The following is a 26,406-nucleotide window of genomic DNA, read 5'->3' as shown; positions in this document are numbered from 1 at the left end:
GTTGGCTTGAGACAAGGCATACATTACTTTTTAACATGGTACATAAACCTGGTGAGGGTTTGAAACATCCTCTCAGCAAAATTACAGTATTCTAATGATCCAATTTGGATTTAAGACAGGTTAATCCTTGGGTAGCCATCAATAAAGTTAGCTCCAAAGTACATTTAATTTATTGAAATGCACTTTCCATAAGCATCCCGGAGGACAAAATGTCAGTCGTTCTTCTGATGGCAAATATTTTTGACAGAATCGCTACTGTACGGGAAGATAATATTTACCCGGTGCAGGATTTAAGGTGACACTGCGAGGGGCTCAGCCTAAAACTATCTGAGGTACTAAACCCATCAGATGTCCTTGCGAACAATGAATTAACGTTCTCATCCTCCTAGAAATCTCTGCAGCATTCAACACTGTATGCCACCAGACCCTCCACGCACCCCTTTTTGACGCCGGAATTCGACACAATGCCCTGGACTGGCTCACCTCCTTCCTCACCGAAAGAACCCAAAGAGTTCGCCTCCCTCCCTTCCGGTCTCCAGCCACCAAGATCATCTGCAGGGTCCCCCAAGGATCCTCCCTCAGCTCCACCCTCTTCAACATCTACATGGCCCCTCTCGCCAACATCCTCTGCCCCCCCAGAATCACCATCATCTCTTATGCAGACGACACCCAGCTCATCATCTCCCTCACCAGGAACACAGCCACCGCCAAGATAAACCTGCACGCCGGACTCCTCGACATCGCCAAACGGATGACAGCAAGCCACCTCAAACTTAACTCAAACAAAATAGAAATCATCATCTTCGGCCCCAACAAGACAGCATGGAACGACACCTGGTGGCCCACCACCCTCAGACCACCCCCAACACCCACCGCCCATGCACGCAACCTTGGCATCGTTCTAGACTCATCTCTCTCCATGGCCCAGCAAATCAACACCATATCGTCCTCCTGCTTCAACACCCTTCGCATGCTACACAAGACTTTCAAATGGATTTGTTTAGAAACAAGAAGAACGGTCACCCACGCCCTCATCAGCAGCAGACTGGACTACAGCAACGCCCTCTATACAGGGACCACAGCCAAGCTTCAAAGAAAACTTCAGTGAATTCAAAACACAGCCGCACGTCTCATCCTCAACCTCCCTCACCACGAACACATATCCACCCACCTCAGACCCCACACTGGGCTGCCCATCAGCAAAAGGATCATCTTCAAAGTCCTCGTCCACGCTCACAAAGCCCTCCACGACACTGGACCGGCCTACCTCAATGAACGAGTAAACTTCCACATACCAACTCGACAGCTCCGCTCCGCTGACCTCATCCTCGCTACAGTCCCTGCATCCATCGCACCACCTCTGGCGGCAGATTCTTCTCCCACCTTGCCGGCAAGACCTGGAACTCCCTCCCCACCAACCTACGCCAGACCCAGGACCTCCTACCCTTCAGAAAGCACCTCAAGATATTGCTTTTTGAGCAGTAACCGGCAACCCCCCTCCCTGTCCCCTCTATCCCCCCCACAGCGCCTTGAGACCCTAACGGGTGAGTAGTGCACTTAAGAAAGTTTTTGATTGATTGATTGGTTCACCTTTATTCATTCATCCTCCCTGCTGGCCCCTCAGTCAGTGCAGCTTGACAGAATCCTGATGTTTCACCAGAACTCCCTCAACCTCACTATCCTATCATGCCACACACTAATATATAAGTTGGCTGTATCATTCGCGTCATGGATTCAGGAGTTTAAGACCCCTCAAATAGTGGTTATGACTGGGGCCCTAGTGCTTCAAAGCAAGAACTATCCTGTGTTTCGCAGCGAAGAAGACTCTATAGGAGACATGATGGAATAGCTAATTGCTTCTCTCCCTCCCGATTCTGTCTGTCTCAGACATATACATTAATTCAGACAAGCACAACATTCTGTGATATCACAGGCTGTCATCTTCACTTCCTAAAGAAAGCATACGCAGCATTCAAACTTATATACCACCCACCCTATTCAAATACACATACATAGTAAACTATAGCAACGACCACTGTAGCTTAGTTTTACTTCTGTCAAGAAGTTTTCAATTCCTGAAATCTTGAATGCACACTCACTATGTTTTACAAGCAGTACATGAAATATCCAGAGTGATTTTTTAATTGAGTGTCAGAGAGCTCAGGAAACAAGCCCTCAAAACTTTAAACCTAGGACTCAATAGAAATGTTCAGAGCGTCTGAGCCAGAATGTAAATTGTCATGAAATAATGGGATTTATGGAAATTGCTCTGAGCTTGTTCTCAAATTATGTATTGAACTTATTTAATCAGAGTAGCTGTTTTGTGGTACCTGCTCTGTTTGAGATCCCCAAATTCCATACTATTTTCTTTTGGTTAGTTCACTGTTCCCTTTTCACTGTAGCGTTTTAAAGCAATGTAAACCTTTTCTCCCTTTCAGGGTTAATAGTGAAAGACATGGGTTCATCCACTTCCAGTTCCTCAGAAACTGTTGTGAAGCTTCGTGGCCAAAGCACGGATTCACTACCACAGGTAATTTAAAGGCTTGTTCAGAGATGAAGTAAACTGCACTATTAATTGTTGCATTTGTGTATGGCTTAAGTTGACCAGGTTCCAAGTTAAATCGACTGATCGGAGGGCGATGTTCTCGTCAAATTCCTCAAGTCTTTTTGACTCTCTGTTCAGAGGGGTAGTGAGAAAAGAATTGCGGTTAACCCTGCTAGTCAGTCATGGCCTCGTTGACCACCATTAGTGGTTCCGATGAGGATCGTCTGGGTTGCAGCACTTCTGTAAAGACAAAGGTGTAAACTGCAATGGAAGGTAATTGTAGAGGCAAAACTTTGGCGACTAATCTAATGACTATGGCGAATGACGGAGACTCTTCTGTGGAAGGGCCCAGGGGGCTCAAACCAGTCCTGTGCCAGGAGAAGTGTCTAGTCCACTGGCCTTTTGTAAGTCAAAATAAATATTGTCAAGATCATGCTGTCAAAACTGCCACTAGACAAAACTTCAGTCTCTCTCCAGCAGGAACATTAATCACCAGCGTTTTCTTGGCATTTTTATTGTTGTCTGAAAACCTCTGGACACGGAAAAGGCAGTTAGTTTTAAAACCAAAAGTTATTTCTGAAAACAGCGCATCTCCAGAGGTCAGCGCCAGGTGTGGCTGCACACTCCTTCAATACCACCCTTTGAGTTCATGCAGCACCAAGAATAACCAGACAGAGCTAAACAATACTCTGTATCTCAACCCACAACCCTCAGCAACGTTGTGTGGCTTCATTAGGCAAGAGTCTGTATTGATTGTAGCTGCCTTCTGAAGAGGTATAAAGCCTACGGGTGGTGGAATGTATAAAGTTGTAATTTCTACCGTGATAGACTAATTGTGAAGGCAAAATATTCTACTAGACTGATCACAGGTTCCACAAACGTGTTAAATATTTATTTCCACTGAATGGTATTTCCAGTCTTTGGCATGGTGCTCTTAGCAGCAGAGCAGGCAGGAATTGACAGAGCTTCACAGACCCACAGGAACTTGGGAGGAGGACCGGTAGCAAGATTAATACCGAGCCTCCCTCTGACATGGGCTTTGACAACGGCGCCTGACACTGGCTTCAGAGTTCAAAAGCAAGCTTCATCAGGGAAGAGGAAAGGAAAAGGATCAACATTTTCACTCCTCAAACACAGACTATGCGGAGGGCACAGATAATGGAATGAAATACAGCATAGGTGCCCACCATAGAGTATGACGGGATGGCCACAGCCACGTCTTAGACAGGCGACGGAAGGAAATGAGGGAATCCTGGCGGATTAACAAACTGAGTGAACAGATGAAGCGGATGAATGGTCCAAAGTAATGCATTGCTGAGTAGCGTTTGTGGCCTGCAATAGTGTGTTTCCAGGTACTTTATTTTGATGCATTTTGGCACTGGATGGATTGGTAACCAGTAAATAAGGATTGCAAGAGCTGGCCCGTCCTGAAAAAATTCAAGAAAGGAAGTGGTCATAACATTCAGGTTGAAAGAAATAAGGCAGAGCTAAGTGAATGGCCAGGTATGCAAATGTGAATAATGATGTTCTGTTTGAGCTAGAACAATATGGCTCAGAAGACGAAGTAACCTGTGTGACTTTCCATCAAGTTACAGGTTCAAGAATCCTGGTTGTTAGGGTTGATACTGGCTAAAGAAAGATAACCAGAAGGCCATGAGTTCATAATGGTCATTGTGAAGGATTTAGAAGGGGATATAATAGAGGTATACTCTCAATAGTGGAAACCTCAGTAGAGGGTTGGATGGTGCTAGCAATAGGGTTAATTTATCTGAACAAACTGGATTGCTGCTGTTCTAGCTAGTAGATATTGGACATTCTTAAACATTTTCAGGAGCGCTTCTATGTGTAAACTTTTACACATGACTAATCCAAACAGATGCTTATTTATACACATGTAAATGCTTATAAAAGTACATTTGCACATTACAAATATTTTTTTTTCTTCTGAACTTAAGGGCAGATTTAAGAGCCATTTTGTGACGCTCCAGTGGCGCAAACCACTGCTCTATATTTACAGGGTGATGTAGCACCACTTTTTGTGGAGTTATGCCTACTTGTAAATATGGGCCCCTCCAACGCAGTTTTCTGCATCAGACGGGCATGCACTGGGTGTTGCTGTGAGCGTTCTACCACAACACCCATTGCTTTTGACTGTGCCCCAGATTTACGAGAAATCATAAAACTGTGGCAGCGCCAAAAACTAACGCCACCGCTGGGGTGGCGTTAACATGGCAAAACGAGGAGGAGTGCTTTTATTCTTCCTCGTTTTTTGCTTAGTTTTTTGCTTTTTCTATGTGTGCTGCATATTGCAGCACACATAGAAGAAGCAAAATGCCATGGATGATTGTTTACGTGCAGAAGGTTTTCCTTCCTGCACATAAACAATCATTCCAAAATGATGCTTTGGTACTTTTATGTGTGCTGCATTTTGCAGCAAACATAGAAGTGCCAAATCACTATTATAGATTGTTTATGTGCAGTAAGGGACACCTTCCTGCACATACACAATCCATCCCTACAACGCAGACACCCTTGCACTATGGTGCAAGGATGCCTGCGATGGCGCAGGCAGGTCAATTCAGCGCAGGCGCAGGGGGAATCACAGGGGTGCGCCGTCTTCCTGTAAATACGGCGCATCCTTGTGTTTCATAAGTGGCACAGCGTGGAGCTGCTGTTTGTGGCACAGCACCACGCTGCGCCACGTTGGCATAAATCAGGGCCTTATCTTTTCAAACTAGAGAAACTACTTGCACTAGAGCACACTGTTGAAGCTGTTATCTTCCCATTCATATGCTGGATTTGTTTTGCAAACTGTATGTCTCCCATCAGCACATACCTTCACTATATAACTAGAAATTATACCGCTAAGATGTTTGTATGTTTTCTCTACTCCTTTGTTGCCTAATCCGCCACTAACATTACACCCATCACTTGCAATAATACCTTAACAACTATATAAATTACAGATGGTACAACGCTCCATCCCTTACTAATATTACCATCTCTATTTACTTGTTTTACATACATTTTTGATTTATGTCGTAATTTTAAATAATCTCAAGGATTTTCCTACTCAGGGCACAAAAAGCATCTCTTTCTGTACTGCTAAGATCTTCCCAGGGTGGGCACGCTGCTCTTTCTCTATGGGCTTAGTTGTGCTGCAGTGTTTGCAGAAAAGTAGAAAAAATCCAATATGTAATTGTGAAACTTGCGATCTGCGTATCTGATCTATCCACTCCGCTCAGTGGCTCTAGGGCCACGATTGCACAATCCCAGTTATTAGAGTCACAGTCTGACATTATTATCGGATTGTGCCACAGAAAACTTTAAGCCAGTCAACTAATGCCAGATTGTAAGGAAATGCCTCCTTGGCATGGTTGCCCCCTGACTTTTTGCCTTTGCTGATGCTATGTTTACAATTGAAAGTGTGCTGAGGCCCGCTAACCAGGCCCCAGCACCAGTGTTCTTTCCCTAACCTGTACTTTTGTATCCACAATTGGCAGACCCTGGCATCCAGATAAGTCCCTTGTAACTGGTACTTCTAGTACCAAGGGCCCTGATGCCAAGGAAGGTCTCTAAGGGCTGCAGCATGTCTTATGCCACCCTGGAGACCTCTCACTCAGCACAGACACACTGCTTGCCAGCTTGTGTGTGCTAGTGAGGACAAAACGAGTAAGTCGACATGGCACTCCCCTCAGGGTGCCATGCCAGCCTCTCACTGCCTATGCAGTATAGGTAAGACACCCCTCTAGCAGGCCTTACAGCCCTAAGGCAGGGTGCACTATACCATAGGTGAGGGTACAAGTGCATGAGCACTGTACCCCTACAGTGTCTAAGCAAAACCTTAGACATTGTAAGTGCAGGGTAGCCATAAGAGTATATGGTCTGGGAGTCTGTTTTACACGAACTCCACAGCACCATAATGGCTACACTGAAAACTGGGAAGTTTGGTATCAAACTTCTCAGCACAATAAATGCACACTGATGCCAGTGTACATTTTATTGCAAAATACACCCCAGAGGGCACCTTAGAGGTGCCCCCTGAAACTTAACCGACTATCTGTGTAGGCTGACTAGTTCCAGCCGCCTGCCACACTAGAGACATGTTGCTGGCCCCATGGGGAGAGTGCCTTTGTCACTCTGAGGCCAGTAACAAAGCCTGCACTGGGTGGAGATGCTAACACCTCCCCCAGGCAGGAGCTGTAACACCTGGCGGTGAGCCTCAAAGGCTCACCCCTTTGTCACAGCACCGCAGGACACTCCAGCTAGTGGAGTTGCCCGCCCCCTCCGGCCCCGGCCCCCACTTTTGGCGGCAAGGCCGGAGAAAATAATGAGAATAACAAGGAGGAGTCACTGGCCAGTCAGGACAGCCCCTAAGGTGTCCTGAGCTGAGGTGACTCTAACTTTTAGAAATCCTCCATCTTGCAGATGGAGGATTCCCCCAATAGGGTTAGGATTGTGACCCCTCCCCTTGGGAGGAGGCACAAAGAGGGTGTACCCACCCTCAGGGCTAGTAGCCATTGGCTACTAACCCCCCAGACCTAAACACGCCCTTAAATTTAGTATTTAAGGGCTACCCTGAACCCTAGAAAATTAGATTCCTGCAACAACAACAACAAGGACTGCCTAGCTGAAAACCCCTGCAGAGGAAGACCAGAAGACAACAACTGCCTTGGCTCCAGAAACTCACCGGCCTGTCTCCTGCCTTCCAAAGAACTCTGCTCCAGCGACGCCTTCCAAAGGGACCAGCGACCTCTGAATCCTCTGAGGACTGCCCTGCTTCGACGACGACAAGAAACTCCTGAGGACAGCGGACCTGCTCCAAAAAACTGCAACTTTGTTTCAAGAAGCAGCCTTAAAGAACCCTGCAACTCCCCGCAAGAAGCGTGAGACTTGCAACACTGCCCCCGGCGACCCCGACTCGGCTGGTGGAGAACCAACACCTCAGGGAGGACCCCCGGACTACTCGACGACTGTGAGTACCAAAACCTGTCCCCCCTGAGCCCCCACAGCGCCGCCTGCAGAAGGAATCCCGAGGCTTCCCCTGACCGCGACTCTCTGAAACCTAAGTCCCGACGCCTGGAAAAGACCCTGCACCCGCAGCCCCCAGGACCTGAAGGACCGGACTTTCACTGCAGAAGTGACCCCCAGGAGTCCCTCTCCCTTGCCCAAGTGGAGGTTTCCCCGAGGAAGCCCCCCCTTGCCTGCCTGCAGCGCTGAAGAGATCCCTTGATCTCTCATTGACTTACATTGCGAACCCGACGCTTGTTCTAACACTGCACCCGGCCGCCCCCGCGCCGCTGAGGGTGAAATTTCTGTGTGGGCTTGTGTCACCCCCGGTGCCCTACAAAACCCCCCTGGTCTGCCCTCCGAAGACGCGGGTACTTACCTGCAAGCAGACCGGAACCGGGGCACCCCCTTCTCTCCATTATAGCCTATGCGTTTTGGGCACCACTTTGAACTCTGCACCTGACCGGCCCTGAGCTGCTGGTGTGGTAACTTTGGGGTTGCTCTGAACCCCCAACGGTGGGCTACCTTGGACCAAGAACTTAACCCTGTAAGTGTCTTACTTACCTGGTAAAACTAACAAAAACCTACCTCCCCCAGGAACTGTGAAAATTGCACTAAGTGTCCACTTTTAAAGTAGCTATTTGTCAATAACTTGAAAAGTATACATGCAATTGAAATGATTCAAAGTTCCTAATGTACTTACCTGCAATACCTTTCAAACAAGATATTACATGTTAAATTTGAACCTGTGGTTCTTAAAATAAACTAAGAAAAGATATTTTTCTATAACGAAACCTATTGGCTGGATTTGTCTCTGAGTGTGTGTACCTCATTTATTGTCTATGTGTATGTACAACAAATGCTTAACGCTACTCCTTGGATAAGCCTACTGCTCGACCACACTACCACAAAATAGAGCATTAGTATTATCTCTTTCTACCACTATTTTACCTCTAAGGGGAACCCTTGGACTCTGTGCATGCTATTCCTTACTTTGAAATAGCACATACAGAGCCAACTTCCTACATTGGTGGATCAGCGGTGGGGTACAAGACTTTGCATTTGCTGGACTACTCAGCCAATACCTGATCACACGACAAATTCCAAAATTGTCATTAGAAATTGATTTTTGCAATTTGAAAAGTTTTCTAAATTCTTTAAAGTCCTGCTAGGGCCTTGTGTTAGTCCCTGTTAGCATTTCTTTTAGAGTTTAAAAGTTTGTAAAAGTTTGAATTAGATTCTAGAACCAGTTTTAGATTCTTAAAAAGTATTCCAACTTTTAGAAGCAAAATGTCTAGCACAGATGTGAATGTGGTGGAACTCGACACCACACCTTACCTCCATCTACAGATGAGAGAGCTAAGGTCACTCTGTAAACTAAAGAAAATAGCAATGGGCCCCAAACCTACCAAAGTACAGCTCCAGGAGCTTTTGGCAGAGTTTGAAAAGGCCAACCCCTCTGAGGATGGCAACTCAGAGGATGAAGATAGTGACTTGGAGGGAAATTCCCCCCCTCCAGTCCTACTTAGGGAGAGCAGGGCTTCTCAAGCCCTGACTCCACAAATAATAGTCAGAGATGCAGGTTCCCTCACAGGAGGGACCAACAACTCTGAAATCACTGAGGATAACTCCAGTGAAGAGGACATCCAGTTAGCCAGGATGGCCAAAAGATTGGCTTTGGAAAGACAGATCCTAGCCATAGAGAGGGAAAGACAAGAGATGGGCCTAGGACCCATCAATGGTGGCAGCAACATAAATAGGGTCAGAGATTCTCCTGACATGTTGAAAATCCCCAAAGGGATTGTAACTAAATATGAAGAGGGTGATGACATCACCAAATGGTTCACAGCTTTTGAGAGGGCTTGTGTAACCAGAAAAGTGAACAGATCTCACTGGGGTGCTCTCCTTTGGGAAATGTTCACAGGAAAGTGTAGGGATAGACTCCTCACACTCTCTGGAAAAGATGCAGAATCTTATGACCTCATGAAGGGTACCCTGATTGAGGGCTTTGGATTCTCCACTGAGGAGTATAGGATTAGATTCAGGGGGGCTCAAAAAACCTCGAGCCAGACCTGGGTTGACTTTGTAGACTACTCAGTAAAAACACTAGATGGTTGGATTCAAGGCAGTGGTGTAAGTAATTATGATGGGCTGTACAATTTATTTGTGAAAGAACACCTGTTAAGTAATTGTTTCAATGATAAACTGCATCAGCATCTGGTAGACCTAGGACCAATTTCTCCCCAAGAATTGGGAAAGAAGGCGGACCATTGGGTCAAGACTAGGGTGTCCAAAACTTCCACAGGGGGTGACCAAAAGAAAGGGGTCACAAAACCTCCCCAGGGGAAAGGTGGTGAGACAGCCAAAAATAAAAATAGTAAAGAGTCTTCTACAGGCCCCCAAAAACCTGCACAGGAGGGTGGGCCCAGAGCCTCTTCACAAAACAATCCTGGGTACAAGGGTAAAAACTTTGATCCCAAAAAGGCCTGGTGTCGTAGCTGTAATCAGCCTGGACACCAAACTGGAGACAAGGCCTGTCCCAAGAAAAGTTCCACTCCAAACTCCAATCCAGGTAACACTGGAATGGCTAGTCTCCAAGTGGGATCAACAGTGTGCCCAGAGCAAATCAGGGTCCACACTGAAGCTACTCTAGTCTCTGAGGGTGGGGTGGATTTAGCCACACTAGCTGCCTGGCCGCCTAACATGCAAAAATACAGGCAGCAGCTCTTTATTAATGGGACAAGTGTAGAGGGCCTGAGGGATACAGGTGCCAGTGTCACCATGGTGACAGAGAAACTGGTTTCCCCTGGCCAATACCTGACTGGAAAAACCTATACAGTCACCAATGCTGACAATCAGACTAAAGCACATCCCATGGCAATGGTAACTTTAGAATGGGGAGGGGTCAATGGCCTGAAACAGGTGGTGGTCTCCTCAAACATCCCAGTAGACTGTCTGCTTGGAAATGACCTGGAGTCCTCAGCATGGGCTGAGGTAGAACTAAAAACCCATGCAGCCATGCTGGGTATCCCTGAACTGGTGTGTGTAAAAACGAGAGCACAATGAAAGGCACAGGGTGAAAAAGTAGAGCTGGAGTCTGGAAAAATGGCCCAGCCTACCAAGAGAAAAGGAAAGTCAGTTGGGAAACCAACTGCAACACAGTCAGAAAAAGAGAACCTCTCTTCTCAGGAAGAAGTTCTGCCCTCTGAGGGAACTGAGCCTTTGGAGCTTGAACCTTATCAGGTTGAGCTCTTAGGCCCAGGGGGACCCTCAAGGGAGGAGCTGTGTAAGGGACAAGAAACCTGTCCCTCTCTTGAAGGCCTTAGGCAGCAAGCTGCTGAAGAGTCCAAGGGCAAGAAAAATGGAACACATAGGGTCTATTGGGAAGATGGACTCCTGTACACTGAGGCCAGAGACCCCAAACCTGGTGCCACTAGGAGAGTGGTAGTGCCTCAGTCGTTCAGAGAGTTTATTCTGACCTTAGCCCATGATATTCCCCTTGCTGGGCATTTGGGACAAACCAAGACGTGGGAGAGGTTAGTCAACCACTTCTACTGGCCCAATATGTCCCAGAAGGTTAAGGAGTTTTGCCTCTCCTGCCCCACCTGTCAATCCAGTGGCAAGACAGGTGGGCACCCAAAGGCCCCCCTCATTCCACTTCCAGTGGTGGGGGTCCCCTTTGAAAGAGTGGGTGTGGACATAGTGGGTCCACTAGAACCTCCCACAGCCTCAGGAAATATGTACATCCTAGTAGTAGTGGATCATGCTACTAGGTATCCTGAAGCTATTCCCCTTAGGTCGACTACTGCCCCTGCAGTAGCCAAGGCCCTCATTGGTATCTTTACCAGAGTGGGTTTCCCTAAGGAGGTGGTGTCTGACAGAGGTACCAACTTCATGTCAGCATACCTAAAACACATGTGGAGTGAGTGTGGAGTGACTTACAAATTCACTACACCATACCATCCACAAACTAATGGCTTAGTTGAGAGATTCATCAAGACATTAAAAGGCATGATCATGGGGCTCCCAGAAAAGCTCAAAAGGAGATGGGATGTCCTCTTGCCATGTCTGCTTTTCGCTTACAGAGAGGTGCCACAGAAGGGAGTAGGGTTCTCACCCTTTGAACTTCTGTTTGGTCACCCTGTAAGGGGACCACTTGCTCTTGTTAAAGAAGACTGGGAGAGACCTCTTCATGAGCCTAAACAAGACATAGTGGACTATGAACTTGGCCTTCGCTCTAGAATGGCAGAGTACATGGAAAAGGCAACCAAAAACCTTGAGGCCAGCCAACAGCTCCAGAAGTTTTGGTATGACCAAAAGGCTGCAATGGTTGAGTTCCAACCAGGGCAGAAAGTCTGGGTTCTGGAGCCTGTGGCTCCCAGGGCACTCCAGGACAAATGGAGTGGCCCTTACCCAGTGCTAGAAAGGAAGAGTCAGGTCACCTACCTGGTGGACCTGGGCACAAGCAGGAGCCCCAAGAGGGTGATCCATGTGAACCGCCTTAAGCTCTTCCATGACAGGGCTGATGTAAATCTGTTGATGGTAACAGATGAGGATCAGGAGGCAGAGAGTGAACCTCTCCCTGATCTTCTGTCATCAGACCCAAAAGATGGCTCAGTAGATGGAGTGATCTACTCAGACACCCTCTCTGGCCAACAGCAAGCTGATTGTAGAAGAGTCCTACAACAGTTTCCTGAACTCTTCTCCCTAACCCCTGGTCATACACACCTGTGTACCCATGATGTGGACACAGGAGACAGCATGCCTGTCAAAAACAAAATTTTTAGACAGTCTGACCATGTTAAGGAAAGCATCAAGGTGGAAGTCCACAAGATGCTGGAATTGGGAGTAATTGAGCGCTCTGACAGCCCCTGGGCTAGCCCAGTGGTCTTAGTCCCCAAACCTCACACCAAAGATGGAAAGAAAGAGATGAGGTTTTGTGTGGACTACAGAGGGCTCAACTCTGTCACCAAGACAGATGCTCATCCAATTCCTAGAGCTGATGAGCTCATAGACAAATTAGGTGCTGACAAATTCTTAAGTACCTTTGACTTGACAGCAGGGTACTGGCAAATAAAAATGGCACCTGGAGCAAAAGAGAAAACAGCATTCTCCACACCTGATGGGCATTATCTGTTTACTGTTATGCCCTTTGGTTTAAAGAATGCCCCTGCCACCTTCCAAAGGTTGGTGAATCAAGTCCTTGCTGGCTTGGAGTCCTTTAGCACAGCTTATCTTGATGATATTGCTGTCTTTAGCTCCACCTGGCAGGATCACCTGGTCCACCTGAAGAAGGTTTTGAAGGCTCTGCAATCTGCAGGCCTCTCTATCAAGGCATCCAAATGCCAGATAGGGCAGGGAACTGTGGTTTACTTGGGCCACCTTGTAGGTGGAGGGCAAGTTCAGCCACTCCAACCCAAGATCCAGACTATTCTGGACTGGGTAGCTCCAAAAACCCAGACTCAAGTCAGGGCATTCCTTGGCTTGACTGGGTATTACAGGAGGTTTGTGAAGGGATATGGATCCATTGTGACAGCCCTCACTGAACTCACCTCCAAGAAAATGCCCAAGAAAGTGAACTGGACTGTGGAATGCCAACAGGCCTTTGACACCCTGAAACAAGCAATGTGCTCAGCACCAGTTCTAAAAGCTCCAGATTATTCTAAGCAGTTCATTGTGCAGACAGATGCCTCTGAACATGGGATAGGGGCAGTTTTGTCCCAAACAAATGATGATGGCCTTGACCAGCCTGTTGCTTTCATTAGCAGGAGGTTACTCCCCAGGGAGCAGCGTTGGAGTGCCATTGAGAGGGAGGCCTTTGCTGTGGTTTGGTCCCTGAAGAAGCTGAGACCATACCTCTTTGGGACTCACTTCCTAGTTCAAACTGACCACAGACCTCTCAAATGGCTGATGCAAATGAAAGGTGAAAATCCTAAACTGTTGAGGTGGTCCATCTCCCTACAGGGAATGGACTTTATAGTGGAACACAGACCTGGGACTGCCCATGCCAATGCAGATGGCCTTTCCAGGTTCTTCCACTTAGAAAATGAAGACTCTCTTGGGAAAGGTTAGTCTCATCCTCTTTCGTTTGGGGGGGGGGGGGTTGTGTAAGGAAATGCCTCCTTTGCATGGTTGCCCCCTGACTTTTTGCCTTTGCTGATGCTATGTTTACAATTGAAAGTGTGCTGAGGCCTGCTAACCAGGCCCCAGCACCAGTGTTCTTTCCCTAACCTGTACTTTTGTATCCACAATTGGCAGACCCTGGCATCCAGATAAGTCCCTTGTAACTGGTACTTCTAGTACCAAGGGCCCTGATGCCAAGGAAGGTCTCTAAGGGCTGCAGCATGTCTTATGCCACCCTGGAGACCTCTCACTCAGCACAGACACACTGCTTGCCAGCTTGTGTGTGCTAGTGAGGACAAAACGAGTAAGTCGACATGGCACTCCCCTCAGGGTGCCATGCCAGCCTCTCACTGCCTATGCAGTATAGGTAAGACACCCCTCTAGCAGGCCTTACAGCCCTAAGGCAGGGTGCACTATACCATAGGTGAGGGTACCAGTGCATGAGCACTGTACCCCTACAGTGTCTAAGCAAAACCTTAGACATTGTAAGTGCAGGGTAGCCATAAGAGTATATGGTCTGGGAGTCTGTTTTACACGAACTCCACAGCACCATAATGGCTACACTGAAAACTGGGAAGTTTGGTATCAAACTTCTCAGCACAATAAATGCACACTGATGCCAGTGTACATTTTATTGCAAAATACACCCCAGAGGGCACCTTAGAGGTGCCCCCTGAAACTTAACCGACTATCTGTGTAGGCTGACTAGTTCCAGCAGCCTGCCACACTAGAGACATGTTGCTGGCCCCATGGGGAGAGTGCCTTTGTCACTCTGAGGCCAGTAACAAAGCCTGCACTGGGTGGAGATGCTAACACCTCCCCCAGGCAGGAGCTGTAACACCTGGCGGTGAGCCTCAAAGGCTCACCCCTTTGTCACAGCACCGCAGGACACTCCAGCTAGTGGAGTTGCCCGCCCCCTCCGGCCCCGGCCCCCACTTTTGGCGGCAAGGCCGGAGAAAATAATGAGAATAACAAGGAGGAGTCACTGGCCAGTCAGGACAGCCCCTAAGGTGTCCTGAGCTGAGGTGACTCTAACTTTTAGAAATCCTCCATCTTGCAGATGGAGGATTCCCCCAATAGGGTTAGGATTGTGACCCCCTCCCCTTGGGAGGAGGCACAAAGAGGGTGTACCCACCCTCAGGGCTAGTAGCCATTGGCTACTAACCCCCCAGACCTAAACACGCCCTTAAATTTAGTATTTAAGGGCTACCCTGAACCCTAGAAAATTAGATTCCTGCAACAACAAGAAGAAGGACTGCCTAGCTGAAAACCCCTGCAGAGGAAGACCAGAAGACAACAACTGCCTTGGCTCCAGAAACTCACCGGCCTGTCTCCTGCCTTCCAAAGAACTCTGCTCCAGCGACGCCTTCCAAAGGGACCAGCGACCTCTGAATCCTCTGAGGACTGCCCTGCTTCGACGACGACAAGAAACTCCCGAGGACAGCGGACCTGCTCCAAAAAGACTGCAACTTTGTTTCAAGAAGCAGCCTTAAAGAACCCTGCAACTCCCCGCAAGAAGCGTGAGACTTGCAACACTGCCCCCGGCGACCCCGACTCGGCTGGTGGAGAACCAACACCTCAGGGAGGACCCCCGGACTACTCGACGACTGTGAGTACCAAAACCTGTCCCCCCTGAGCCCCCACAGCGCCGCCTGCAGAGGGAATCCCGAGGCTTCCCCTGACCGCGACTCTCTGAAACCTAAGTCCCGACGCCTGGAAAAGACCCTGCACCCGCAGCCCCCAGGACCTGAAGGACCGGACTTTCACTGCAGAAGTGACCCCCAGGAGTCCCTCTCCCTTGCCCAAGTGGAGGTTTCCCCGAGGAAGCCCCCCCTTGCCTGCCTGCAGCGCTGAAGAGATCCCTTGATCTCTCATTGACTTACATTGCGAACCCGACGCCTTTTCTAACACTGCACCCGGCCGCCCCCGCGCCGCTGAGGGTGAAATTTCTGTGTGGGCTTGTGTCCCCCCCGGTGCCCTACAAAACCCCCCTGGTCTGCCCTCCGAAGACGCGGGTACTTACCTGCAAGCAGACCGGAACCGGGGCACCCCCTTCTCTCCATTATAGCCTATGCGTTTTGGGCACCACTTTGAACTCTGCACCTGACCGGCCCTGAGCTGCTGGTGTGGTAACTTTGGGGTTGCTCTGAACCCCCAACGGTGGGCTACCTTGGACCAAGAACTGAACCCTGTAAGTGTCTTACTTACCTGGTAAAACTAACAAAAACTTACCTCCCCCAGGAACTGTGAAAATTGCACTGTGTCCACTTTTAAAGTAGCTATTTGTGAATAACTTGAAAAGTATACATGCAATTGAAATGATTCAAAGTTCCTAATGTACTTACCTGCAATACCTTTCAAACAAGATATTACATGTTAAATTTGAACCTGTGGTTCTTAAAATAAACTAAGAAAATATATTTTTCTATAACGAAACCTATTGGCTGGATTTGTCTCTGAGTGTGTGTACCTCATTTATTGTCTATGTGTATGTACAACAAATGCTTAACACTACTCCTTGGATAAGCCTACTGCTCGACCACACTACCACAAAATAGAGCATTAGTATTATCTCTTTCTACCACTATTTTACCTCTAAGGGGAACCCTTGGACTCTGTGCATGCTATTCCTTACTTTGAAATAGCACATACAGAGCCAACTTCCTACACAGATGTTTTGAGGAATTGAGCTAAACCATGCCAAATTGGCCTAGTTATATGTCTGGCATAATGTATATTATCATTTATTCCATAGTTTCACGTTGCTGAATAAGTCGATGGTGATTAAGACTGTGTTTTTGGCCGGTGGTTCATTCGACCCTCATTTCAAACGTGGCCCTAAATCCTTCGCTGAATCCCAGATGCACTATTAAAATAAAAAATAAAAATAGGGTGTGGAGTTTTAACTGGAATTTTCCACACATCAATGGAAAATAAATCTCAGTAATAAGATGTTTGCTACTTTCTTGTGCTGTGTGGCTTTACTGCGTTTCAGTAATGTGGTAATGCTGCAATATGCAGCATGAAAGAGGTGTGGCTTCACATGCTTGTCACAAGCTAGACTTTGCATACTCAGATAATAATGTAGTCATAAATTGATGTATGGATGAAAACCACAAGAAAACTAGCGGAAAGTAGTATAAGTTTTCCTGTTGACATACAGGACGATTACTAATTTCCTCTTTATAAGCTGCTTACATCACGGACTTGATAGTATAAACGCGAACTCATCACCTTAGAAAAGGGAAACACATATTAATATAGCAATATATGTGTGGCGGCCATGTTTGGCTATAATTTTCTGTATTATACTTTATTATTCTGAACATTCCAAGAAAGGGGACTGTCTTTTTAGACCGGATAGTTTAGAAATAAAGAATGGATTGCAGTACGGCATAAATACAGAGAAGCAAGCGGCCCAGTATCAGTGTACACCTTCTTGGTCCTCGAAAACGAATTTAAAATAATAAAATTAAAATAATCTAAAAAATCTTTGGCAAACTTTTATTTAGCTGACTGGGAGGCTGAACAAATACAAAAGATCTCATTTCCCCTTTTTCCAGCCGGTTTTCAGGGTAACTGAGCCCTGACTAGGTATTCAGATTACATTTGCCGGAATCAAAATATGTGTTTCCTGAGAAAGGAACATCTATTGGGTGTGCATCTTTAAAATGTGCCTTTGGCAGTGTTGCTAGAACGAATCTCTGGGCTGTATTGCAAGAAATTAGTGTTGTGTTCCAACTTATAGAGGCAATCAAGTCTCATTATGCAAATATCTTTTCCTGGGTATGTTAGAGGCATAGCGATGAATCAGCCAGAGATGTTCTATATCCTCAATAACGTGAGGCAATGCTGCGCATTAGCAGTGCTTTTTAGAATTTATAAAAATAACTTGCCCGCACTTTTAGCCTTTGATTTATCTAATGCTCCAAAATGTGCTGGAATTTATGTGCAACATTACCATGCTTGGATGATGCTGCTATCATATGCTGGAGTCAGAGAGGCCTTAGTCATCTTATTGGTAGGTTCTTCTCTGTCCGGTCTGTCCAGAAAGAACGTGGGTGGATGGTTAACAAAACAAAAAAAAAAATATATGGGCCTAATTAACCATAAGTCTTTCAAGATTAATACCGCTCTAGATTAAATGTATTGGAGACGGTTTTGAAATTTGAGTATTTGTGAGTTTGAGAGATAACAGGAATGATATATTCAGCTCAATAAGAGTGTGGCCTTTCTTGACTAAAGATAGAGAGCGTTGAAAAGGTTTTCTTTAGGCATGGTGGTAGAACTCTAATTTCAACTTTTAACATCATTCCTTGGCTGTCAGTGTGGAGCGGTGGCACGGGGTACCAGTAAAGTAGCGGACTTCTTCCCAAGTCTTAAATTTTTGCGGACTGAGGTACACTGTCTCAAAAGCGACAGAGAGCCCACCTGCCATGTTACTAGTCCATTATAACCTATGGAACTTGTAACACAGCAGACGGGATAGCTGTCACATTTGTCACTGAGTAACCCATCCACCGAGCTCTAAATCAGGCACTAAATTTAAAATTAAAAAATAATTCAATGTAAGTATATAATATATGTATTATGTAAGCACATTATATTAAGCTAAATTTTTAAAAAACACTTACGATTATAAAAATGAAATATTAAAAGTTACTAAAATTTATGTATAAAAATTTAAATTTATTTTGTTTTGAAAAAGCTAAGTTTATTTTTACGTTCAAAATAGTTGTTAAATATGTTTAGTAAAATAATATTTTTTTTTAACATTAAAATAATGTACATATGTTTTAAAAAAGTTTAAATAAATGATTTTATTTTAACATTGTTTCATGTGTTATTTTAAGGTTATTTTAAGTCCCTACCTCCATTATTTGATGTGGGTGGATTTGCAGTACCTCTGAGTGGCTATGAGTTGTTCTCTGAGCTGGAGTACATTTACAACTCTCTTGAGTCTTCTTTTTTGTTGTAGCTATAAAGGCACAGATTGTGACTATCAGTCAGCTTCTGCTTTTTTGGACGGGTGCCTGTCCAGCCCTAAGCCCCTCCCTAGCCCTTCTTTAACCCCTTCTTACTTCTCCCTAAAGCCTCCCCCTTTTAGTATTAAGTATTCCCCATTTTCCAAGCACTCCCCCATCCCTCTCACATTTACTACTAAAACGTATACCCATGAATGCGACGATCTCCACAGTCGGGATGGAAATCCCTACACAGAAAAGATAGTAGAGGTGGATACCACTGCACTTAGGTTTGTGAATAGCGTTTTGTAGTACGTTTAGTAGTACTATTCACTAGTCTTGTGATAATAGCATCTCCTTCTACTGAGAATTAAGATGTATTTGCTTCTTCTGAGTGGGGAAGTCCTTGACAGAAGTGACAAATTTGTGTTACAGAGTCAGTGACAGAAATAATAAACATTCACTAACACATCCACTAAGTACAGTCTGTTGTAATCTTACTCAGGGAGCCATCAGGCCGAAAGCTATGATACAGGCTAATTACTCAGAAGCTATACCAAGTTACATATGGAGCACATTGCATAAACCTTAAGTCTTTACATTAGGCGCTTTACTGCTTTATTTAAGCATTGTAAGGTCTCATTGAAAGGCAGATGCAACACATTGACATATGTCAATGATGGGCAACTTAGGTTGGCTATTATAGAAACACATGAGCAAGATTTTGTAATACACTGGTAAATGCTAACATCCAACTTAACATGCGTTAATCGTACTGAATGTGGGAGATATCTTTCTACAGATCGAATCTTTCTTGATAGAATACTTGTACTCTGCGTATAACCCACCTACAAGGTCAAGATTAAGTGATATATTTTCAGAGCAATGATCCTTCTTTTTACTTATGGTTAAGTAGAACTTCAAAGGGAAAGAAATCATTGGTCCACACTAAACTTTCCAAATAAATGGTCTTTCTTAAATGCTTTGTCAAACCTTGTGCAAACTGTTCAAAGGGATACCAAGGTTAATGATGGATGCCTTTGCATTATCCAATGTTATTTAAGGATGGGGTTTCTGTTCTCTCTACAACAAACACTGCTGGACAGATTTTCACCAAATTTGGTATAAAGATAAAACTTGCACCTGAAAAAAGCCTCTTTATTTTGGTGTGAATCTGTCAGTATTGTGTACAAATGAGAAGTGTAAAACTGCGTGCACAGTGTAGAATTGGTTAATTGTAATGTAATGTACTACTGTCAGCAAAGCAGTTTCCAAACTGCTTTGATCAACATGGAATCAGATCTGATTTACAAAGCAGTTTTTTCAGTTCTGGAGCTGTGAACTTTGGTTTGAGCAGCCTTAGCCAATACAAATGTGATTCTTCTGTGCAGCCACTAATATGTGAATTTCAAACTGGATTTACAAAATCAAAAACATCCTCTACAGCAAAAGAGAAGGAGGCTTCTGTGTGCTATGCCTACCCACTAAGGTGGGTGGTAAATGCCACAGTTGCTCAAAGAAGACAAAAACATGGCTTGATTTTAGACTCAAGCAGTTCCAGCGAGTCAATAAGGCGTCTTCAAATAATTCTGCGGACTAAACTGAGTTCTGAAATTGAAATTTCTGAATGAAAAGGAAACCAAGAAAAGTCCAGTGTTAAATGTGCCCAAAAGTAGAGAGAATTCTACATTAAATGCAGTTGTAAAGGCACATCATAAGAAAACCCTGGAAAATCATTGACAAAGCCTACATTAAAAATGGTATGTAATCATTCAGTAGAAAACTGTAAAAAAAAAAAAAAAAAAACTCAGAAGTTGTCCATGTATGATTAATTTCACCACTACAGCTCTCAGATGGAGGATGTTGTACAGCATGTGAATCTATAGCTTTTACAAGTTTCAAATTCTACTTGTCAAGGTATCATAGTTTTTTTCCCTCAGTATTCAGTTGAATATTAACATTGGGAGTGATCACATAAGATTTTTTTGTCTTGCAGGTGTATTGTTCACATCAACGTAATAAACACGGAAATTCAAATTTAATTAGCCTTAATTTCAAAGGGAACATGCAGATGCCTGTCTATAGCTTAAGATGCCCACCAAGACCCATGTAGGGCTTATAAACGTGTACAAGTAAATTTGGCATGTGTGAAAGTGTCAGTGGAATTTGTTGTGCACAAGTTGCGAAGCATACAGCTCCGTATTATCGTTCAGCCCTAGCGTTAGTCCTCATGGGGGTAACGTGACCTGATCACTTTGCTATCTTTTTGTTAGTCATTAATGTACTCTTTACACATCTCAAGCATGTGCTGGCCTTTTTAAGAATCCAGTCCCCTCGTTACATCTCTGTAATGCTAACATAATTATATTATATTATTCGCTTCTCATCATACCAGTGTTTGTATTTTATTTGCCTGTCAGAAAAGTTATTTTAACCTGTTTTTATGCTCTCTCTCTGCAGCCTGCATGCCACAAACCAAAGACTTCGACTGATCGGCATAGCTTGAGCCTTGACGACATCCGACTCTACCAAAAGGACTTCTTGCAGATTGCAGGGCTGTGTCAGGACACAGCACAGAGCTACACTTTTGGCTGTGGCCATGACCTGCCTGATAGTGGTCTCTACTGCAATGGCTGTCTTGCTCAACAGTGCCATAAAATGCATGAGCCGTTTTCCATCAAAAAGGCAAGCAAATATTTTTCCTTGGATCTCCCTAACGATGATGTGCCAGAGTTTGTTGTATGAGAAGTTCAACGGTGAATCTGTAGTGAGCACATCACCAACATTTGACACACATGCTTTTTTGGGTGCCATATCGTGTTTTTGCTTCGTGTTTCAATAAAAGAATTTAGAGCAGTCTCAAGTCATTGGACTCATTGCACTTTGGATGTTGTTCATCAGCTGATCTTCGGGGCCATGGAAGACGTCAGAGAACTGTTCCCACTTTGATAAAAAAGAAAGATTCTTCAATATCTTATGGAAATTTTCATTTAGATTTTGAAAAAGCACAATTTGTTTTTGTGTTTTTTTTTTTTTCAAATATGTTTGTCTGGAGTCGTCTGAAGTCGCCACCAGAGAGTCTTCCAGAAGTCTTGCAAATTATTTTTGGCTTCTATGGTCTTCAGGCACCTGGAAAGAAAGGAAACACTTTATTTTGTGTGATCTTCTAGAAAGCCAAAGGATTATAAATGTTGTATGTGGGATGTTGCTGTCAAGACAGGAATCGGGACAATAACTTGTCAAAAAAACATGTTTTACTTTGTGAAACAAATCATAAGATATCAGTTGATGGTCTGTGCTGTGATCCGAGTTCTTCCAAAATATGTTTATGTAAGTGTTAATAGTCAACTTAAACAGATTAGGATAGAAGACAAGTGTCTTCCAGTTAGTGTTCATTGACAGATATGAAGTGAATTGAAGTACTCAGTCCAGTTCCTGTTACAAAATGGCACTCAGTTCCACTACATTGCTAGTCTAAGTAAAAGAAATAAGGACAAATGGAATAGAATCTGTCCTACTTCCTTCCAGGAGGTGCTACCTCCAAAGAAGGATAGAAACTTATTGGCTTAGTAATGTTTTGTAACAATTAGTTACACACCTAAATGTTTTTGATTTTCATACCAGTCATGATTTTCCATTAATGCTCTAGAAGTCCGTCTTCTTAACAGGCTAAAAGAGAGCATTATGACATTATATGCAATTAACTTAGATTCCAGTAAGCTTCGTAACAACAGGAGCAGTTTGTTCAGTACACGAAAAGGCATGATAAAGCAATTTTTTAGCTGAATTATCTACAGAAGACATTAACCGTAACAATGTTCCAAACATGTTGTGTTTTACCAAAGTACCTTCAATATTGTAATCTTGCATCCTGCTCCATTTCTGACTCGTTGCATATATTTTGTATTGTTTTTATTTCTAAACATATTATGACTGACATTTAAGTTTCCTCATAAAGACAATCATTGTGTTTTTTTCTCTGGCACTAATGTTACATACAAAGCAACAGATTTTCCTTTAGGTGCAAGATACTGCACTGTTTCGAAGTTCATGTTTATTTAGTATGTCTGTAATCATGTTGCAGCATCATGTTGCTTTAAGGGAAATTCAAATAACACATTTGACCTGGTTGCATAATTACAGTATCTTGCCCTTATGTAAACAAAATATTGTATATCTAATATTCTTTTCCCAAGTGTATATTAAGAGCTATTTCCAGTCAGATGCCTTTTTTTTTTTTTACAATATGATCTTGTATTAATGGATTAGTATTGTATGATGGTAGTTTACCTTATTTTGATATATTATCTTTCCTAAACTGGATTTTTTTCTAAAAATAATATTCTTTATAATTAAGATATGCAATCATATTTTTATACACAGTGAGTTTTTTTGGTAACAAAAAAATGAAAGGTTTAGGTGTAATACAACCTAATCAGTGTTATTGTAGTAGAAGGAGATGCTATTATCACGAGGCTGGTGAATCCTACATCTGTAGTGCAGCATTACTGCTTTTACCTTTTTATTTCTTCATTAAAAGTATCAGTCTAAACATAGGTGTACTGATACGTACGGGCCACAATCTCTCTGTGTTCATTGTAAGATGTAACAATCAAAATATTAAAAGAAACCCTTTGGCAATATGATATGTTGAGAAAATGTGTCTAGAGAATACCTGGAGATATGAAATCCAATTTGTGATTGATGGTTTACGGATTTAAAGTTGCAGGGGTACATTTGAGATGTTGTATAAAAGTGTGCAGGAGTCAGAATTATGTTCAAATTTTGAGTGCATAACCTTGAACAAAATCAAATTCGAATCAATCTGATCGAGTAGTGTCCTCGAATTCGCACATTGTTATTGTATTGAGTCAATAAGTCCAAGAGTATTTAGGCTTTTGATCAAGTGGTTCGTTATTCATCTTGTACCATTTAAACCTCCACACGCAGCTTTTTTTCCTAACCTGTGCTTTACGTCCTCTGCTCTTCTTCTGTACCTGTCCTGGATCTTAGACCCTTCTCCCTTACAGTAATCTCCACCTCCTCAAATTATTATTTTATTCTTGGTGGGGCACTCTCTGCCTGCTCCCCTAACTCTATTTGCTTCCCGCACAGTTTGGTGTATCTTCCCCAGTGATCCCTATTTTCTTTTCACTTTCTGCATAGGGTTCTCGGTTCCTGCCGTGCATATATGAAACTGCTGGAGCCACCAGTTTCATGCCTTCTTCTGACAGTGCCTTGGTCTCTGCTCCTTCCACTCTAACACTATATCCTACCCAATGGTGTGCCTGGTTCTTGACTGTGAAGCTCTCTCCCCTTGTTCTCTCCTAGTACATAGTGGCTTCCATGTCTTCCCTAACTTCTGCCTCTTAGACTTGTTTACCTTCACCTTTGTGAATTTGAATGCCTGTTCTTCCCACTTCTTCCTGTTACTGGTGGAGTACAATCTTTTTGGTAAGTGGTACTCATTTTTAGCGTTTGTTGTAGTAATAATTATTAGTCGGCGCTTGCTGACTTTGATTCATTGTTTATGGCACTCACAATTTGAACAGAAAAGGTTCTGTGTTATTTCTTATTCGTTTTCAGTGCATAACACATTAGTTTTCCAGTAGTATTCTCCATAATTGTAGCAAAAGTGTTGCCAGCTCTGCTCTCTATCATTTTATCAGTGATAAAGGTAACTCCATTGGTGCATGGTATTTATTTGTTTAAACTCAAGGGAAAATATGTAATGGGTGCTTAATTTTTTTAAGCATTGCTAAATGCAATCTAAAGCAAGATGGTACAGATATACTTAATGCATTTACGATTGCTCATGTTTTCGTTCGTATAGCTGTGGTTTGGTTAACTGACTTTATAATTGGCTTCATAGTATCTTTATACATCAACCTCTGCCTTTTAGGGAGAAGAACATTGCTTTGTTAAAGAATATGTACAACATTTGCTAAAGTTAACATTTGTAATGGGGACTGATGTCTCATGAAATGGCTGAACATTGAAAAGTAATGCCAGTATTTATTATACATCTGTTGCACGTATATTATTGGTCATTGTAGCACAGAGATGTTACCTTCATCTGTTAAGTTTGAGAAAATGAGCGTCAAGCCAACACAAACTGTAAATGTTCCTTTCTGTGAAAGGATCGCAAGAGGACGATATGAGAGAAAGAATATAAAACGTAACAAAACTATTTTGTAACAATGGATTTTCTGTGCCTTTCATGGTACAGCTAGTTCTTACAATAAAGTAACAATTGTTGCAGTTGTAATTGTTCTCTTCGTGTGCGTCTGTCTTTATGGATGGTTTTTGTATGCTGTTTGGGCTAATTGCTTCATACGCAGATTACAGACAACCAAAGACATCTCCTGCAAACTGAGTTTTGTGTGCAAATGTGTGCTGTGACGCTCTTCTCCCTAGACAGTCACAGAAAACACCATGTAACACAACCATCAAAGTGCAAGACGCCCTAATGAGTTGCAGACGCAGGAAACTCGTACTGTGTTATGTTACCTTCCCTCAAAAGACCACAGCCCCGTAACTGATTCACTTCATGGGCTACATTAGAAAAACAAGCATTGGAAAAGGCAATAGGTCTCACCTATTTGAGAGCTTCTAGCTTTGCCGATGTCTTTTACCCATGTTATGCAGCAACATGGCTGATAATCAGCATGGCTAAAAGTTATTGGTGGTGAAGAGTAGAATGAAATATAGGAGACTGAAGTAGAGGAGAGGGGAATAGAGTGTCTTAGGATAGTTTGGTGTGGTGTAGAGTGGCATAGATTAAAGTGGAGTGGTGTAGAGTGGAGTGGCGCAGAATACAATGGCATAGAGTGGTGTGGAGTGGCATAGATTGAAGTGGAGTGGTGTAGACTGAAGTGGAGTGTAGTAGAATGACGCTGAGTAAAGTGACACAGAGTGCTGCAGAGTGGCATTTTGTGGTGTGGCGTGGCATATAATGGAGTAAAGAGGAGTAGAATGGAGTAGACTGGAATTAAGTGGCATAGAGTAGAATGGCATAAAGTGGAGTGGTGTAAAGTGGCATAGAGTGGAATGACATACAGTAAACTGGCGTAGAATAGAGTGGGGTAGAGAGGCGTAGAGTGGAATGGCATAGAGTGGAGTGGAGCGGCATTGAGTGGTGTAAAGTGGAGTAGCCTAGAGGTGAGTTGCATAGAGTAGTACAGTTGTGGGTGTAGGTAACTAAAGTGTAAATAGAGATGACAGGGTGAAAGCAACAAAAATAGGAAGCCGTATGCCAGGGTTAGAACTAGTAAAGCACATTGTATGTCCAGGAATAATACAGAAACACTTATTGAAAAAATAGTGTATTGCATAAACACAAGGGAGAGCACGTACTTGGTACATGTTCCAGGGAGGAGCTAATACAAGAAAGGAAGGGAAGCAACGGAGCTAAGCCATTGAAACATTGCAAATGAGACTGACAACCAACGCTGTGCTCTGGGCAGGTTGTAATCCCACTCAATGTTACAGTATAGCTGAGACTTTGAAAAACACAAATCTCAACATACAGTTCATATACAACACAGCTACACTTTCCATCACAAACCAAAATGCACTCAAGGTTTCTGGCATAATTAATAAATCTTAAATGCCTTGGGAGTCTAATCAGATATAAAGTGATCCAGATAAGTTGTGCACACTATACCATACCCCACATGCTGAAACAATTAGTCACAACACTTAATGTTCCCCAAATAAGTTTTGGCGACTTCTACATGGAGACATAGGGGGTCATTCTGAGTT

The 26,406-nt window shown here is 43.9% G+C and overlaps 1 protein-coding gene across 4 annotated transcripts in view; it reads left to right on the top strand.

Moving 5' to 3' along the window:
- The window catches only part of FRMD6 (FERM domain containing 6), an 802,352-nt gene extending 777,442 nt beyond the window's left edge, over positions 1-24,910 (top strand). For all 4 annotated transcript variants that reach the window (XM_069208645.1, XM_069208646.1, XM_069208647.1 and 1 more), the window contains 2 exons: positions 2,439-2,530; positions 21,103-24,910. In XM_069208645.1, coding sequence (XP_069064746.1) covers positions 2,439-2,530; positions 21,103-21,387 — 377 coding nt within the window. In that variant the 3' untranslated portion in view covers positions 21,388-24,910. The remainder of the gene's footprint in view (positions 1-2,438; positions 2,531-21,102) is intronic.
- Positions 24,911-26,406: the final 1,496 nt, after the last annotated feature.

The sequence above is a fragment of the Pleurodeles waltl genome, chromosome 9, assembly GCF_031143425.1.
Source record: "Pleurodeles waltl isolate 20211129_DDA chromosome 9, aPleWal1.hap1.20221129, whole genome shotgun sequence".
Lineage (NCBI taxonomy): Eukaryota > Metazoa > Chordata > Amphibia > Caudata > Salamandridae > Pleurodeles > Pleurodeles waltl.
The sequence above is the reverse complement of the archived record's forward strand: the minus strand, read 5'-3'. Positions and strand labels throughout refer to the sequence as shown.